At 50.9% G+C, this 16,304-nt stretch overlaps 1 protein-coding gene across 1 annotated transcript in view; it reads left to right on the plus strand.

The window, feature by feature from the left end:
* The window catches only part of TRIM9 (tripartite motif containing 9), a 41,796-nt gene extending 26,202 nt beyond the window's left edge, over nt 1-15,594 (plus strand). The window contains exons 2-5 of the mRNA XM_062618514.1: nt 6,200-6,295; nt 6,749-6,871; nt 14,392-14,502; nt 15,083-15,594. Coding sequence (XP_062474498.1) covers nt 6,200-6,295; nt 6,749-6,871; nt 14,392-14,502; nt 15,083-15,574 — 822 coding nt within the window. The 3' untranslated portion in view covers nt 15,575-15,594. The remainder of the gene's footprint in view (nt 1-6,199; nt 6,296-6,748; nt 6,872-14,391; nt 14,503-15,082) is intronic.
* The last annotated feature ends 710 nt before the right edge of the window (nt 15,595-16,304 follow it).

Raw genomic sequence — 16,304 nt, forward strand, 5'->3', positions numbered from 1 at the left:
ATCCCTTGCTTCCCCCATTGTCTGCAGCAGGGGAGCAGGAGCCGTTCCTAAGGGTTCATTCCTAGCCCACAGTTCACACCAGGAGCTTTGCTCACAAACTGGCCCTGTCTGTGTGTCCTGCTGACAAGCATAGGCTCTTCTGCCTGTTACTTTACTGCCTTTGTGTGTGTTACTTATGTCAGGCTGAGAGCACATCCTTCTCATGGGAAGCCAGAAGAAGCTGAGCTGGACCCACGTCAAATGGGCAGCAGCGGTGGTGCGGTGTTTGAGGAGGGGTCGTTCAGACCCATGCTCTGTTCCTGTCGCCTGTCTTGGCTCAGTTACAGTTCTTAGCAGCAAAGATGCTCCGGCTTTGCTCGTCCTCAGAGCAGGCCTGGCAGGAGCGAGTGGGTGATGTCAGGTGGGCAAAGGAAGAACGAGGACAGGGATGAGGACGTGAGTTCATGTGGGCATTGATGATGGCCGGGAGCAGGCTCAGGAGGGAGGCTCCCTGTGCACAGGGCACAGCCAGCTCCACAGTCACCCATCTCCCAGGAGAACCAGCTCCTGCAGGACCCCGGGACGTGGTCCCGTCTGCTCTGGTCTCCCCTCACCCTGTGGTGCAGGCTCCGGTCTCAAGGGACAGGTTCAGCCCAGGCTGCAGCTCCAGACAGAACTCCTGGATCCTCTCCTTAGGAAGCGCTGTATCCAAAAGTCAGGCTCTCGTGACTGGAGCCAAAAGCCAATTAGTAACAGTTTAGCTTCATCAACTTCCTGACTGAATGCAAGTTTTAATTAAACATCCCATTTTAATTAGTCAGGCATCACATACAGTAAGCTTGCCTCAAGATTTAAAGGCTGTAGGTCTTTTGCTTTAATTAAAAGAAAGAAGCACAGGACTTCAGCATCTCTGACAGCTCCTCATCATTTTGAGGGTACAAGCAGAACAGCTGGGAGCAGCAGCTTTTCTTGCTGTGGCTTATTCCTCTTCTCTTTTACCTCCTATGGATGCTCCAGCAGAGGAATTGGCTGTGAGATTACTTGGTTGGAAGGAGAGAAGAAACGAGCTGGTTGCAACATTTGGGATGTCAGAGCAGGTACTGGGCTCTCAGTGTAATGCCAAGAGCAATTTTGGGCTGGTTTTTCTGTCTTGGGGTAACAGGCAGCACCTAGCATATCTGTGACTGATGAGGAGGTGCAGACATCTGAAATCTTAAGGGCAAGTGGCCTTTGAAGCAGGCAGAGTTTGCACCACCCAGAGAAAGTAGTTCTCACAGGGCACATGTTTAAGCTGTGAACTCCTTGTTACAGGACTTTGTGGATGATCATAGAATCACGGAATGGTTTGGGTTGGAAAGGACCTCACGGGCATCCATTTCCAACCCCTCTGCCAGGAACAGCTTCCACTAGACCAGGTTGCTCAAAGCCCCATCCAACCTGACCTTGAACACTGCCAGGGATGGGGCAGCCACAGGTTCTCTGGGCAACCTCTGCCAGTGCCTCACCACCCTCACAGGGAAGAACTTCTTTATATCTAACTAGCTCTCCTCTGCCAAAGTTTGAACCCATTACCTCTTGTCCTATCACTACAGTCCCTAATGAAGAGTCCCTCTCCAGCATCCTTCTAGGACCCTTTCAGATACTGGAAGGCTGCTATGAGGTCTCCATGCTGCCTTCTCTTCTCCAGACTGAACAGCCCCGATTTTCTCAGCCTGTCTTCATATGGGAGGTGGTTTAGCCCCCTTATCCTCGTGGCCATTCTCTGGTCTTGTAATAAAAGCTTATGTTAGTCCATAATGAGACAGGACAGTAATGTGGAAAAGAAATTCAAGGAGACTTACACAGGCTATCTAAAAGCCATGCCAATCTCATGAGGTTCCTGTGAACTGCTGGAGGCTGGAAGACTACCCCTATACAGAAGGTGCTACACTGGGGTTGAACAGAAATGTCCTTTCTTGATCTCATTTGAATTTGTGACCTTTCCCTATTACACACAAACTTGCCCTCCAGTGCCTTAAGGGTCCTACAAGAGAGCTGGAGGGACTTTTTACAAGGGAATACAGGAACAGGACAAGGGGGAATGGCTTTAAACTGACAGAGGGCAGATTTAGATTAGATATTATATTATTAGATATTATATATTCCCTGTGAGGTTGCTGAGGCACTGGCACAGGTTGTCCAGAGAAGCTGTGGCTGCCCCATCCCTGGCAGTGTTCAAGGCCAGGTTGGATGGAGCTTGGAGCAACCTGGTCTAGTGGAAGCTGCCCCTGCCTGTGGCAGGGGGTTGGAACTGGATGAGCTTTAAGGCCCTTCCAGCCCAAACCATTCTAGGATTCCATGTGGGTGCAGCCCTTGCTGGCTGGGGACAGAGCTCAGAGCAGGGCTTCCAGCTGGCCAGGTGACCTGGGCTGGCAACTGGGTTTTGGCTTGCAGAGGAGCCCTCCTCTCTGCTGAGCAGAGCAGGAGAATGGTGTCTCTCCTGACTACTCCATCTTGTCCAGTGTCAGAGCCTGAAAGCAAGTGGAGGTTTGAAATGGGAGCAACTGCTCCTTGCTCTTGTTGGTGGCCAGCACTAGCTAACTTCAGGCTTTTCTTGGTATGCCAGATGGAGCTGTCACACAGAGCTGGCTTCATGACTCCAATGCCAAGCAGGACCCAGTGTCTCCTAAAATAACAAGCCCATCTCCCTCCTCACCTCAAGGTAAACCTGGAGGAGCTCCATTGCTGGCAGCTGTGTTACACAGCAGGAGAATCAGATCAGCTCTGTCTGAGAAATGATGCAGCATTTAAAATGGTGCTTTTCTCTGTTTCTTGGAGCCCGCTCAGCCCTTCTGAGCCACCAGCCTTCTGCCCAACTGTGCTCATCCGTGCCCTGGGACAAGGGAGAATCAAAGAGTGACAGAAATTCCTTTGTCAGCCTGCCTGGGAAGGAGGGTTACAGAGCTATTAGTGAGCACAAAGAAGGGATGGATTCTCTTCTAAGTGCTCCGGGGACAGATTTAAATGCTTAGCTCCCATTAATGTTAATGTGAGTTACAGAGGTCTCTTCATACTGCCTTGAAACAAGAGCATTGAAAAAGAAGCCAGCTTTCCGCAAAGAACAAATTCACTTGATTTTAAGAGCCACTAAATGAGATTTTTCTTCATTTCGCACTCATTAATTCCTCTGCCTGTGATAGCTTGGTGTGGGATTCTGCTCCAGTCCAGCACATGTGGGCTGGCTGACCCGCTGCGCACTGGAGGACAACAGGTCTCCATCCACCGTCCCCTGTGCTGTGAGGGGACAGTGGTCCCCAGAACTGGGTTCCCGGCCCCAAGAAGAACCAATGATTTTGTTCCCACATGGAGATGCAAAGCGCAACGTTCCAGCTTTTCACAGGGAGAGGAAATCCCTCCACTGTGTGTCAGAAACATTAACAGCATCTTGCTTCCTGACAGCTGGTGGAGCACCTGCAGAAGACAAGGTTTGCGGTCCTTCTGACCCCCTGCTCCCAGATGGAGGACTCCTCCTGAGTGTCCGTCTCCTACTCCTTCCATATAGATCCCGCAGAACCTGTGATTCTGCCTTCTGTGTCTGGTGATTAAATCCTCCGAGGTGACAGACTGTATTAAAGCTTGGGTTTGCTCCAAGGGTCATTGGAGGTACCTGTAGAATTTACAAACCCAATCAGTCATTTAATTTCTCTCTGCAGCCTCTGACTTATTAACATAATAACAGAAACCAGAAGGGCTTTGTTTTCCTGTGGCATATGGTTATGAATCACATTGTCACTGCGCCTGCAGCACTGCCCTTAATGAATATATTCAGGCATGCCTGTGAGTCCCTGCACACATTCCCATGCGCGCTCCACTGTCGTATAGCATTAATTAACCTTGTTTAATGGGCTGACTGTGATGGCTTGCAGCTCAGAGTCCCCAGCGGGGTGACTCTTGCCATAAGCATCAGGGATGCAGCAGGAGAGCTGGGCAGATGTTTGTTTCAAAGGGGATGTGTCCAGGAACATGTCTGAACTCCAGGAGAGTCTTGTCATGGTGGGGACCCTTCCTGGAGATGAGCACAAAGCTCATGCTGTTGAAAAAACCTTAGAGCTCCTATGTCCAGTGAGAACCCTATGTATGGGAACACCAGGTTTGCTCAGACAATGCTAGCACATCAGTGTGAGCCAGGCATCCCATTCTCCATGCTGGGGGCAAGGCACGGGGCAGGGTGTCCACTGCACACCTCACCAACCTTACAATTATGGAGAAAATACAGTTTCCTGAGTAGTTCATGCCCCCCACCTGCAGGCACTGGTGGCATTGAGAACACCTTGAGCAGAGGGAAGGGCTGAGCTGAGGAGTGGGATGCACTGTAAGACCACAGGGAGAGATGCTCAGAAGGTGATGGACCATCTTTTTCATTTTGTGGACAGGCTCAAAGCTTGTTGTGCCATGGAAGACATTGTGCTGCGAGGTTGGGAGTGTTCAGGGTGAAGGAGCTACCTGTGGACAGTGTGCACTGGCATCACAGAGCTCTTACTAAATTTCAAGAGCACATTTTAAATGCTTTCCCATTAGGAAAGACTCAAAGAGTTATTTTGATACAAAGATCCCCTTTCTGGGATGTATATTGATAGGAAAAGAAAAAGCCTTCCAAAGACTTTATTAAAAGAAAAAACCTCAGCATGCTGCAGTTTTAATGAGGAGCTTGTAAACATAACAAACTCCTGCTGATTTTCTCTCAATTGCCTGTGTTGCCGAAGGCCAGGGCCCTGCAGTTCTCAGCAAACCACCTTGCTGGGTTTAACACGTCTTCCTAAATCTGGGGGGGCTGGAGCCATGCGTGGCTGCAGAGGGCAAGCATGGGGCAGGGCGATGGAGGCTTTCACATGGGCGCAGTGGAGAGGATGAGAGGCAGGGCTGGGTGGTCCCTGGGGTGCGTGAGGCTGCCACTGGGGGAGCAGTTCGGGCTCTGGCCTCAGCTCTCCTCCAGTTTTGGCTTAGGGAGGGAAAGGAAGAAAGACAGGGAGACCTACTGAGCTGATTTAGTAATCCCATTTTTATTAGAGATGCATTTGCTGATTAGCTCCGCATCCTAATGGCTTGGGCACTATAAATTACAAAGGAATTTCAGAAATCACCAGGGTTATATTAACATCTCCTGGGGAGGCAGCAGTAAGGTCATTTTCTGGGCCATTAAATGGTTGCCATTCATTTGCTACCTCATCTCTCTGATAGCAATGCCTCTTTTTCTCAATTTCAGCCCAGCACCATCTCAGCAGGCACCACGCACTGGTGACCTTGCGTCCCTTCTGCACCATCGCTCCCTTTACTCCCCTCTCCCATCTCACCTTCTTCCTCTCTCCATGCTGGCATTCAGGGGAGCATGACACAAGGCAGGTGCCAGCCTGATGCCGACATCCTGATCACAGGAGAGATGATACATTAGGTTTTGGAGATTTGGGCTCCCTTCTGTGTCTGCCACAAAGAAGGATCACACCTCAAAACCTGTGTGGTGTTTGCAGGCAGTTTGAGCCCACAAAAGAGGCAAAATCCCTCCGAGAGGTAAATTGTCATGGGTGATCAACTCTTACTGAAATCACAGCAGATGGGGAAGATTCCTGCTCAGCCCAGCACAGGCAAGAGCAGGCTGTGAGTGTTTGCTCCCATCCCTAGCACCAGAGGAGGAGGGAGCAATATTTTGCATGGCAATGGAGGAACCAGCTTTACCTTTCAGGGAGATTTTTGGTCTGATTCAGGGTAGCCTGACCTGAGCCCTTCTGGGTAGCCTGACCTGAGCCCTTCTGCTGATCACCTGCAGCAAACATGGGTCAGATCCTACAGGGTTTTTGGTGTCTGGCTCCCTGGAGAGCACAGATAGTAGGTAGTGACTGGCTCCCTGGAGAGCACAGGTAGGTAGTGACTGGCTCACTTGGAGACGCTGGATGGATGTGGGTTGTCCCTGATCCCTCAGGGAAGCCCATGGAGGATGTGGATACTGATTATCTTCTTCCCAAACCCAGGGCATCCGTGATGATGACTAACCCTCCTTTTCCTCTCCTTACATGCAGGGCAGCAAGGGCAGAAGAATACCTTGGTGGGTTGCTGAAGGCTGCACACTCCAGGAAGGCAGTGCTGAACTTTAGTCTATCCCCAGCCCAAATCATACACCTATCAGGTCCTCCAACATGAGGATGAGTCCAGAACATGGCAGTAACCTTGCTCTTTCTTCTCCCTGCAGAGCCAGCTTTCCCAAGCCCTGAATGGGTTGTCAGACAGAGCCAAGGAAGCAAAAGAGTTCCTGGTCCAACTCCGCAACATGGTGCAGCAAATCCAGGTACTGTATCTTCTGGCTGGGAAACAGTCAGCCCCTTCCCACCAGGATGAGTTGCTCTCTGCAGTCCTGTCCCATCTCCCTACCTTTGTTTGGTGGGTGCTGTCCCAAAGGGGCTCACCCCTGACTTTTCATATTACTCCCCTGCAGCTTCCCAAAAAATGCTCCTCCCAAAGATGCCTGTGTCATGGAGGGAGCAGCAGAGACCCCTGTCTCTGCCATGGGTAGATCCAAGGATGTGGCAGGACAGACCAAACCTGTTCCCCACCTGCTCCCACCACATTTGCTGTGAGCCAAGGGTGTAAGCATCCCACATGCTAATGCTATGGATTTGTGAGTTGCAGTGGTGCAGCAGCACATGTAGAAATAGCCCATGTGGTATCATAGTAAAAAATCAGGTTCCCCAGCTGAACTGGAGATGTGTCCAGGGTTGTAATGCTCTGCTCTGACCCACAGGAGAACAGTGTGGAGTTCGAGGCCTGCCTGGTGGCCCAGTGTGACGCCCTCATTGATGCCCTCAACAGAAGGAAAGCTCAGTTGCTGTCCCGGGTCAACAAGGAGCACGAGCACAAGTTGAAGGTGAGCCCTTACCCACCAGCTTGAATGGTGCTTTCTGCAAGGTTGGCACCAGGTGGGGATGAGGACTGGTGCTGTTTGTTGGCGTGAAGCACCACAGGAGGAGAGGGGAGGTCTATGGAAAGCCTCTCTTCTTGCTTTCCACATTAGCTGAACTTCGTTTTGCTGCAGATGCCCAGCCTGCTTACAGCATGACAGACTTCCTTCAGGTCATGGTTCTCACTCAATTACTCTACTACTGGGCCAATTACTACTCCTTATGTCAGCAGCCATGTGTACAGCATCTACAGGCTGGAAAATGACCTTGTTCATGTCCTGTGTAGCTTCTGAGCCACTAGCATAGATGCTGAGTGCCTGTAACTTCAGTTGGCTTCAGCTCAATTTATGTGTCACTTGATGGCATGGGATGGCACCTCCATCATCAGGGAGGAGCAGGAATTGTTCTGTTTTCTGTATGTGGTGAGCACCTCATGGCCTCAGGGTGGTGTTTGCACTGCGAAGTGAATTGTTGGTGCTGGGGGAGCTGAGATGCAGCTCTCAACGTGAGCACTGAGGTCAGCTCGGTGTGAGAACAGGCTCCTGACTTGTGTCATTCCTGCAGTCATGACACTGCTTCTTTTCAGATCATCTAGGGATGAGAATGGAAGCAAAGGGCCAGATCTCACCTGGGAGTGGTAGAGTGGGTGTAGTAGCAGTGCCCAGTGTCTGTGGGACAAGGTAGTTGCACCCTGGCCGTCACTGATATGGGCCAGCTGAGGCATTTCACACTGACATCACTTTGTGCTTTAGGATGGGCATTTCCAACTGCATTTCACTGTTCTGCCTAGAAACATCTGTGTCTTCTCTCTGGCTCTACTTGCATCCCCTTGGCCTTGCTTTTGGCCACCATCCCTCTGGAGGGGTTCCTGGACCTGCCTAAAATGAGGGAGGAGGCCATCAGTCTCCAGCCTGCCTGCAGATGATGGGCACCGCAATACAAGGGCTTGTGAGTGTTTCCATCAGGAGATGGACAATAGCAGCTTTGTGGGACCAAGCCCAGCATTAATGCTCAATAAAGCACAACCCCAAATAGGCATGCCGTGCCACCAGCCTCTCTTCTAGGTGCAGAGAAGGCCCCCACTGCCTGGTGGGCTCTTTTTCACTCTTCCCCTTCAGGGCACAGTTAATTAAACTCTCACAAAGCCAAGCAGCACAAAGAATTTCCCTGCTCAGCACAACCCATGGAGGCCTTTCACTTTTTGGCCAGAGGAAGGGACTTGCATCCCATTGCTTGCTCTTACCAGCACACTTATATGTACATCCCAACCCCATCCACTGTTGTTATCAGCTGGCCTTTCCCATTAGTAGGTCTGACCCTTAAAAAAAGAAACAGCCTCTAGGTTTCACACTGGACTCTCTTAAAATGAGGCCCCAATCCACCCTCCCTGAAGGACCCAGCCCTTGACAGCTCCCCATGTGCCATGTGAAGGGAGCTGCATGGGTAGGAAGGGCTCTGTGGCCCTGCATGCTCCAGCAGATGTGGTACACAAGCCTGCATCCAGTTATCCATAGCATCACAGCAGGTGTTTAAAACCCAGAGTCTGCTCCCCTCTGCTCTGCAGCCTGTGGAGTGTTGGGAAGATTTTTAGCCTGAAATGATTTGGTTTTCCCTTTTAATTCTTACTGGGTTGGGAGGGGTAAGTAATAAATGCAGCAGTGCTTGCTTTTACACTTAATACAGGGACAGTCTTGCAGCTGTGACCCACTCAAGTGCCAGCTAGTCCTGCACACTGAGATTTGCCTCCTGTGACTTCAGCATTGTTAGGCTGAGAACAGTGTCTGCTTGCTTCAGCATCATCTCCATACCCTCTGGTTTGGGGACAGCCACAGAGAAGGTCTTGTCTGCTTTCACAAGCTGCAGACAGGACAGGGGGTGCAGGACAGCCTCAGTCCTGTTGGGTACATCCCTACCATCCTCAGTGGGCATGCACAGGGTCTCGTGACCACACCAGGCCACCACAAGCCTGGCATGTGTGCCCACTTGCCACTGCCATGTCCTCCAGTATCTGGAGGAGCAGTGGGGCCAGGTGCCTGCTCCACCTCCAGGACAGACCTCCTAGTCTGTCCCACTCCTCATTGCTGACCTGGTTTTCAGAGGATCAGTATGGTCTTCCCCAAGGGACGATGTCCTACAGCACAAGCTGGTTTGTGCAGGGGACACAGAGGCTACTCCGCAGCATTGTCCCAGGGAGAAATATCTCCTCCACAGCACATGTGGACTGAGCACTGCATGCACCTCCTTTAAGCTCCTGGCAGTACTGGTGTGCTGTTCTGGTCTTCTTCTGGCCTTCAAGTCATAGGATGTCTTTGCTTCATGATTTCACCATGGTGCTTTGGCCACAGAGCCCTTGCAGGCAAACAGTGGTTGTCACACTTCCCAGAGGAGTTAATTATAAGGGAAATGCTCACCGAGGGCTCCTGTCCATAGTGCTGGATCTCCAGAGATGAAATGCTGGTCCATGACCTTTCTTTAGGGATTACAGTCAGGATTTTCCAGGAAGCCCAGGGGAACTTGCTGTCCGTCTTGAATTAGGTCTCTGGTGATCAGGACTGGTGTGAAAGGATGAGAGACAGGACAGAAGTACAGGCCTAGTTTCCTGCACTGCACCATTTCTATATGGAAACACCAGACAGGACACACAGGTCTGATAAGCTCATTACAACATACATTATTTCCCAAAGATGCAGATACTGCACCACTGCTTTATCTTACAAATCCCTCCACACTCTGCACTATTTCTCCCCTGCCATGGTATCTGCCCACCTTGGGAAGGACATCAGCACTGGGAGCTGGGCACTGTGTTGCTCAGCAGAGCTGTGATTTCGCTGCAGGGATGTCCCTGATTTTCTGATGTCCCTCAAGCTTTCTCCTTTTTCTGTTGAAATCTGTCCCCCACAGCATCTATGTGCCATCTTCCCCAGTGGCTCTGCACTGGAGATCAGGTCTTCATATTGCACTTTCCCATACTTGTTGGTGCCTGCAGAAGCCTCTGATCAGAACAAGCTGTGCAAGCCTTCAGGGCGTGTCACCACCAGCATCGCACAGGGTTGTTAATGCAGCAGCTCTGCTTTTCCTCTCCCAGTAGCAAGAGGCAAGTCACCATGGAAACATCCACCTGGAAGTGCTCTGCTCAGAGGATGCGTGGTTGTGGGATTCAGCACAGTCAAACTGTCGGGATCTTTCCCAGGGATTTTTCCATGTGGGTTTGCAGCGCTGCGGCAAAGCACAGCACCAATGCTCTGTAACACTGCTGTCCATCCCCACAGCCATGCAGGTGACCAAACCCCATCCATGGTGTGCCCAAGGAGGCTCCATGTCCTTCATATGACATTCCCAGCAGGACTCATCCTGGGCACTGAGGAGCTGAGGTTCAAGTGAGGTTGAGTGTCTTGAAAATCGGTTATCAGCCAAGTACTAAAAAGAGGAGGAAGGGGAGGAAGACATGTAAGTAGAGATGCGTGCAGATGTTACTGCCTTCTAGGAGCTATATTAAAATGTAAATTATAGTTAATGTCATCTTACAGGGAATAAAAGCTCTTGAAATAAATGTCCTATTTTAAGGTAGTAGTGAACTGCTGTGAGTGCACAGCAGAAGTCCTTTTTATAGGCTGTAATTAGCAGTCAGGTTCTGGCTGTTGCCTCCTTTGGCAGCTGAAGGGAAAAAAAAAGCATTTGATAGAAACTACCACAAACAAAATGTATGGAGCTGCCCAGATCCCTTTCCCACCTGAGCCATTAGCCCTTTCCCAGAAGATGCCACCATTCGGTGTGGTGTGTTACCAACATAGTTTCAGGAGAGGTTTGTAATCTGTCTACCTCCATACAGGATTCATGGCAGTGTGGTTTCTTGGTTATCTGCCCAACACAGCCTTATTTTTTGCATGAGTCAGGGGTTTGAGGAACTTCCAGATTTCATTTTCAGCTTCCTTCATCGAAATACTCTTCATTACTGGGGTAACAGAGAGCTGAGGTACCCCAAAGAGTGGAAATCCCAGATGCACAAGGAGAACCACAGGATACTTAAGGCGATATGGAAAACTTTTTGGCTTCACTGGCCTCACTGGGCTTAGACCATGCCTTTAAAGGTGTGGGAGATGCCTATGTCTTATTCTTAAAACCTTTCCTTTCCCTAATCAACGTTCCTGTCTGCATCCCATTTCTCTTGTATAGAGTGCAAAAGCTGTAGAGCCATGAAGCCCCACTAGGTCCCAACCAGAGATCACTCTTCGTGCCTTGAAAACAGTTTGTTGGTGATGAGAGGAGCATCACCATTTCCCTTGCTGGCTTGCCTGCTGCATAGATGCTGCAATTAAACTGCTCTTTCGTGCTCTAGTTCTTCAGATGAATAGGTGCTTGGTCCCCAAAGGGGATCACAGTTACAGAAGGGCAGGATTGCTCAGACTAAAGGTGTAGGCGGCGGCAGAGCTGCATCCACTGCTTTGGGTGCAGTTTCTGAGCACCTAGAGCAGGCTTCTCTGGGCTGCCTCTGGTTGGGCTTTAAATGTATTCAAGGCTGGAGACTCCACAGCCTCTCTGTTCTGGCCTTCGACCACCTTTACAAACGTTATGTTTGAATGGAATTTCTTGTTTGCACCCACATGCATGAAGATTTACATAGCCTCAGTGGCAGCCTGCAGCAAGCTCTTCCACTCCTGACCAGACCTGATTAGCAGGGATAACCTGCCAGGAAGCCTGGTAATTAATGAGCTTGGAGCCTCCTTGGCGCTGGCCTCTCTTCACCCTGCTGAGGAGGAGTGGGCAGGGTAGAGGGGCAAAGCAAGGGCTGGCATCTTCATGCCCCAGCTCGATGCTCCCAGGCAGTGCCAGGAAGCCCTGCATGTCTCAGTTAACACCAGAGCAGTGGTGGCAGGTCCTCTCGCCTCGTCTCTTGGCCAAGCGGGTGCTAGGGAGCCAGCCGCATGTCCAGAGCTGTCTTGGGACACACTGCTTGTCTTCACTGAGCAAATGCTGTTTCTTGGAGGCTTGCATCTGGCTGGAGGGAGCAGATGGCAGTTCTGCTGGTGATGCTTCGAAAGCATCTACTAAGGCAGGGGGAGGCTCACAAATTCATTATCCTGGGCAAATCAGAGATTTAAACTGCAAAGCAGATAAGAAGATTGTTTATCAGTCCCATCTTCACTGTCTTCCTGGTGGCATGTGCATTTCCTTAGAGAGGGATCTTGCATGAAAGAAGGAGGCTGCTTTTCTGGGTGTTCAGGATGGGATCCCCACTTGCCCATCTGCAGCCCAGCAGGCAGGGAATGCAAAACTTTGTTCTGGCTCAGCCAGTGCAGTCAGGATATGCTCTCAGAGCAAGGCTGGAGCCCACACTCTGGGCTCATCTCACACTCAGTGTCACAACATGGTTTGCAGCTGGGAGACCCAACATCCACACAACCCTTGCAAGAGCAGAACTGCCCCCCCCCCATCACCCTCTCTCTTGAGGAGAAGAGACTAAACTAATGCAAAGGACTGCTTTGCATTGCATGGCAGGGGCTGCAGATTGCTGGATCCTATTCCAAAGGACTGACCATTCCTGCTGAGAAAGGAGCTCTTGGGGCTTGCTCATGCTTTCAGAAAAGGTCAGTGTGGGAATCCAGATCTCCAGGACTAGCTGTTGCCTCCACTGCAGATGGCTCCCAGCAGAGCCATCCCAGTGCACTCAAGTGTCAGAAACTGGCATTATAGATTATTGAATGAACTCTCCTCTTTAATGACAGTGTTTGAGGCCAAAACCAGTGTGTGCCTATTGTGCTGCTCGCTAGCCCTGTCTCAGGGCAATCCAGCATCTCTTCAACCCTCTGTACACACATCTTAGTCCAGAGGAGCAATATGGGAGCTCCCTCTGCTGCCTTGTCCACCCTGCACACAGCCCGGTCCCATCGCCTGGGCTTGCTCCAGCCCCCCTGTGCACCAGGCTGGAAACATCAGGTTGGGATTGCTCAAAGCAGCAGGGAGTGGATGCTCCCTAAAAACCAGGAGCCGTCTAGGAGAATGCTTCCTGGCATTTCACAGAAGCAGATATGTTGTCCCAAGTTGCAAGACTGGTAATTGTTTTCTTCCTGTTAGATGATTAAGTAGAGGTGATTAAATAATAATTAAACAACGCAGGATGTGATTGATTGCTCTGCAGGAGCCATTGCCCCTCCTGAAGCCCAGGTTTATTCACCACAGGAGGCTGACATGTGCTTCGTTTCACCTCCCCATCCCTCACACCGGTAGGGATGCTCACAGGAAGAGCCCAGGGCATTCATTTTGCTGTGCCTATGGAATGGTGGGCACACAGGCACTGGGGTTCACTGAAATGTTAATCGCTGCTTCTTGCAGCTTTTCCCATCACACTGCAGCTGCAGATGCTCATCTTCACTGTCTGTATCATCCTGAATAGCTGCGGTCTCGGGAGCTGCATAGCTTTATTCAGTCCTAGCAGGGAATTTTACCCAGCTTTAAAGGGAAAGGGAAAGACAAATAATCTGTCATGAGCACATTCCTCTAAAGCATAAAATCTCTCTTCCTGAGCTGTTCTGCCAATCTCCTGTGATAGAAGTCTCACTGACACTGAGTGCAGACCTGCACTGTCTCCTTCTGTGGGGATTCAGCGTGAGGGACCAGCCAAACTTCAAATATACCCTCGTGGCATTGGAGCCTGATCCCTTCCTGCCCGCTGTGTTTCAGGGGAGGTCAGCAGAGCCTGCAGGCTCAGGCCAAACCACACACTTGCTTGGATTCTGCTGTTGGGATGCTGAAACACATCCCCCTGGGGGAATTATTGCTGGCTGCAAGAAGATGTGCTTTAGCATGCAGCCTGGGCAGCTCCAGGCAGAGCTCAGCATGCTGCAGGGAGCTCTGCCACAAAGTGAGTGGGTTTATCTCCTCTCACTGGCACATTTCTCCCTCTGAGCTCATCCCCAGGATTCCGCTGCAGCCAGTGGAGAAAATGAGGCAATCCTGCAGCATGGTTCATCTCAGCTGATGGGAGATGAGTGCTGTCTCTCTCAAATACATTAGTCAGAGCTGAGGGAGGTGGTGCGTTCGTTCCTCTTGGAAATACCAGAATACTCGGAGCCAACCCTATATCCTGGCTCTGTGCTGAGGATGGATAGGGCAGCCCACAGAGGCTGCAGCAGCAGCTGCGTATCTACGGAGGTAGACATTTGCTTTGCATTGACTTCATAAGCTGCCATTTGGAAGCTGTCTTAATTAAAGACAGAGCATGGAACTGCCCTACTGCTTTGAATAATCACATGGGTTAATAATTTTGAGCTAAATAAGGCTTGCTGTTTTTCACCAGATTTTCAAAGATCTGGAATTTGGTGTCTGAGCCTTGACCAGTTTGGACTTTTTCTGTTCCCATGAATCTTCTGTCTGCTTTTGCATTGCCCTGACCCTGTCCTTGTGCTCACGGAGCACCAAAGCCCATTTTCTCCCCATATCCCAAAACCCCACAGCTCCCAGCAATGCTGCTCTCCTCGTGCCATTGCAGGTGGTGCGAGACCAAATTTCTCACTGCACGGTCAAGCTGCGCCAGACCACGGGACTGATGGAGTATTGCCTGGAGGTCATCAAGGAGAACGACCCCAGTGGCTTCCTGCAGGTTGGTGTGGAGCTCTCACATCTGGGCTGCGAGGGGAGCGGGAAAGGCATTGCACAGCTCAGGGCTATGGGGTAACACAGCAGAGCTGGGGAGTTACACCAAGGGTGATGTCCCCAGCTTTTCCAGCTGTAAAATCAGGGCCAACCTCTCATTACCTCCAGATTTGCAGCAGGACAGAAGAAGAACCAGGCCAGGGACATTTTTACTCTGACCAGAGAAAGAGGATTGCAGTAGATGGTGGTGTATCTCTGGAGCAGTGATCACAGCATGCTGTCTCATGGCTCTCCAGCAAAAAATGGACATACAGCACTTGAGAAGTGCATCACACTATTCATTCCTGGGCTGGTCCCTTTGGTACTAGACCCTGGCTTTAAAGTAGTCCCCAAAGTTCCTGGGGTCCCTCTGCCAATCTGAGCCTGCAGTGAAGGGTGATACTAGAAAACATGTGTGATGTCCCAGCCTTGGCAGTCAGGGGCAGACGTGGCAGCCTGGGAGGCACAGGGAAGGAGGAAAGCAGGGTAGGGACAACACACATCATACAGTGTAGCCCTTGGTAGCTGAGGCTGCTCCTTGCCACCAGATCTCCGACGCTCTCATCAGGAGAGTGCACTTAACTGAGGACCAGTGGGGAAAGGGAACACTCACACCCCGGATGACCACGGACTTTGACCTGAACCTTGACAATGCCCCTCTGCTGCAGTCCATCCATCAGCTCGACTTTGTCCAGATGAAAGGTAAGAACATTTCCAGTGCCTTTCAAAAGCCTGTCTCTGCTCATGCTGAATGCTTCTATGCAACTCATCACAGAGAACAGGCAGGAAAGGATCGTTTCTCATCTCCCAGCAAGCCCCAGACCCAGAGTTATTCCTGTACTGTGTATTCTGCACCCGTGGGCCATCTGCCTCTTTGTTTCGGATCCCTGGGCAGCTGTGTGCTAGACCAAGGTGCCAGGAGCTTGATTTTGTGTGACAATGCAATAGGAAGCATTCTGCAGGCTGGGACCAGGGTCTCAGGAGTAGCACAAGGCACTTCTGAAACCCCTGCTCACACACGTTCGCTTGCTCAATGCTGAGTAGTATCTGTTGTGGGCCAGTGAGCCCACCCATCCCTCCTGACGCAAAGGCACAAAGAGCTACACCACTTAGCTTGGGCTCTTTCCCTCCCTCCCATCTCCTCACTGTTGTTTTAGACCTTCATTTCAGTTTTAATTTCCTCCTTGCTCCGCATTCCCTCTGCTCACTCTCCCACACTGCGGAGCTGCTGCGTTTGCATCGCTTTGCAGGAAGCAGAGCGCCGCTGCAACCTGTGAGCAATTTGCAACTTGTCAAGCCCTGGGAAGCTGACAGGAGATGCAAATGGGCTGTGACACAGGGAAGCTCAGGGGGGCATTGAACATGAACCTGTACCTTCTGCTGGTGCAAATGAGCTGCCTGGAGGAGAGGCCACCTACTGCGGGTCTGGCATGGCTCTTCCTCACCACCATGAATGGATTTCCTGACTCTGGAGCCATTGCTCACACCAGCATTTCACAGGGCTCAGGCACAGGAAGGCACTGACCACATGCTTCCTCTGTAACAATAATGAGCACCGGCAAATAATAGCCTCACTGGTATTTACTGCAGTGAGAAGGGTGCATTGGGCATGGCTGCTGAGAGCCCTCCAGGATGCTGGGCTGTAGAGAAAGCTGTGGCTGCAGTCTCCCATGTCTGAGCCGGGCTGCTGTGAAGACTCCAGGCAGTTTCATGCCAGGTACATCGTTGTGCTGCCATGTTTCACCAAATGCATCAGAAAACAGGAAGAAA

This window comes from Pezoporus occidentalis, unplaced genomic scaffold (genome assembly GCF_034315485.1).
Source record: "Pezoporus occidentalis ecotype Australia unplaced genomic scaffold, CSIRO_AGI_Poc_V1 ctg200, whole genome shotgun sequence".
Lineage (NCBI taxonomy): Eukaryota > Metazoa > Chordata > Aves > Psittaciformes > Psittacidae > Pezoporus > Pezoporus occidentalis.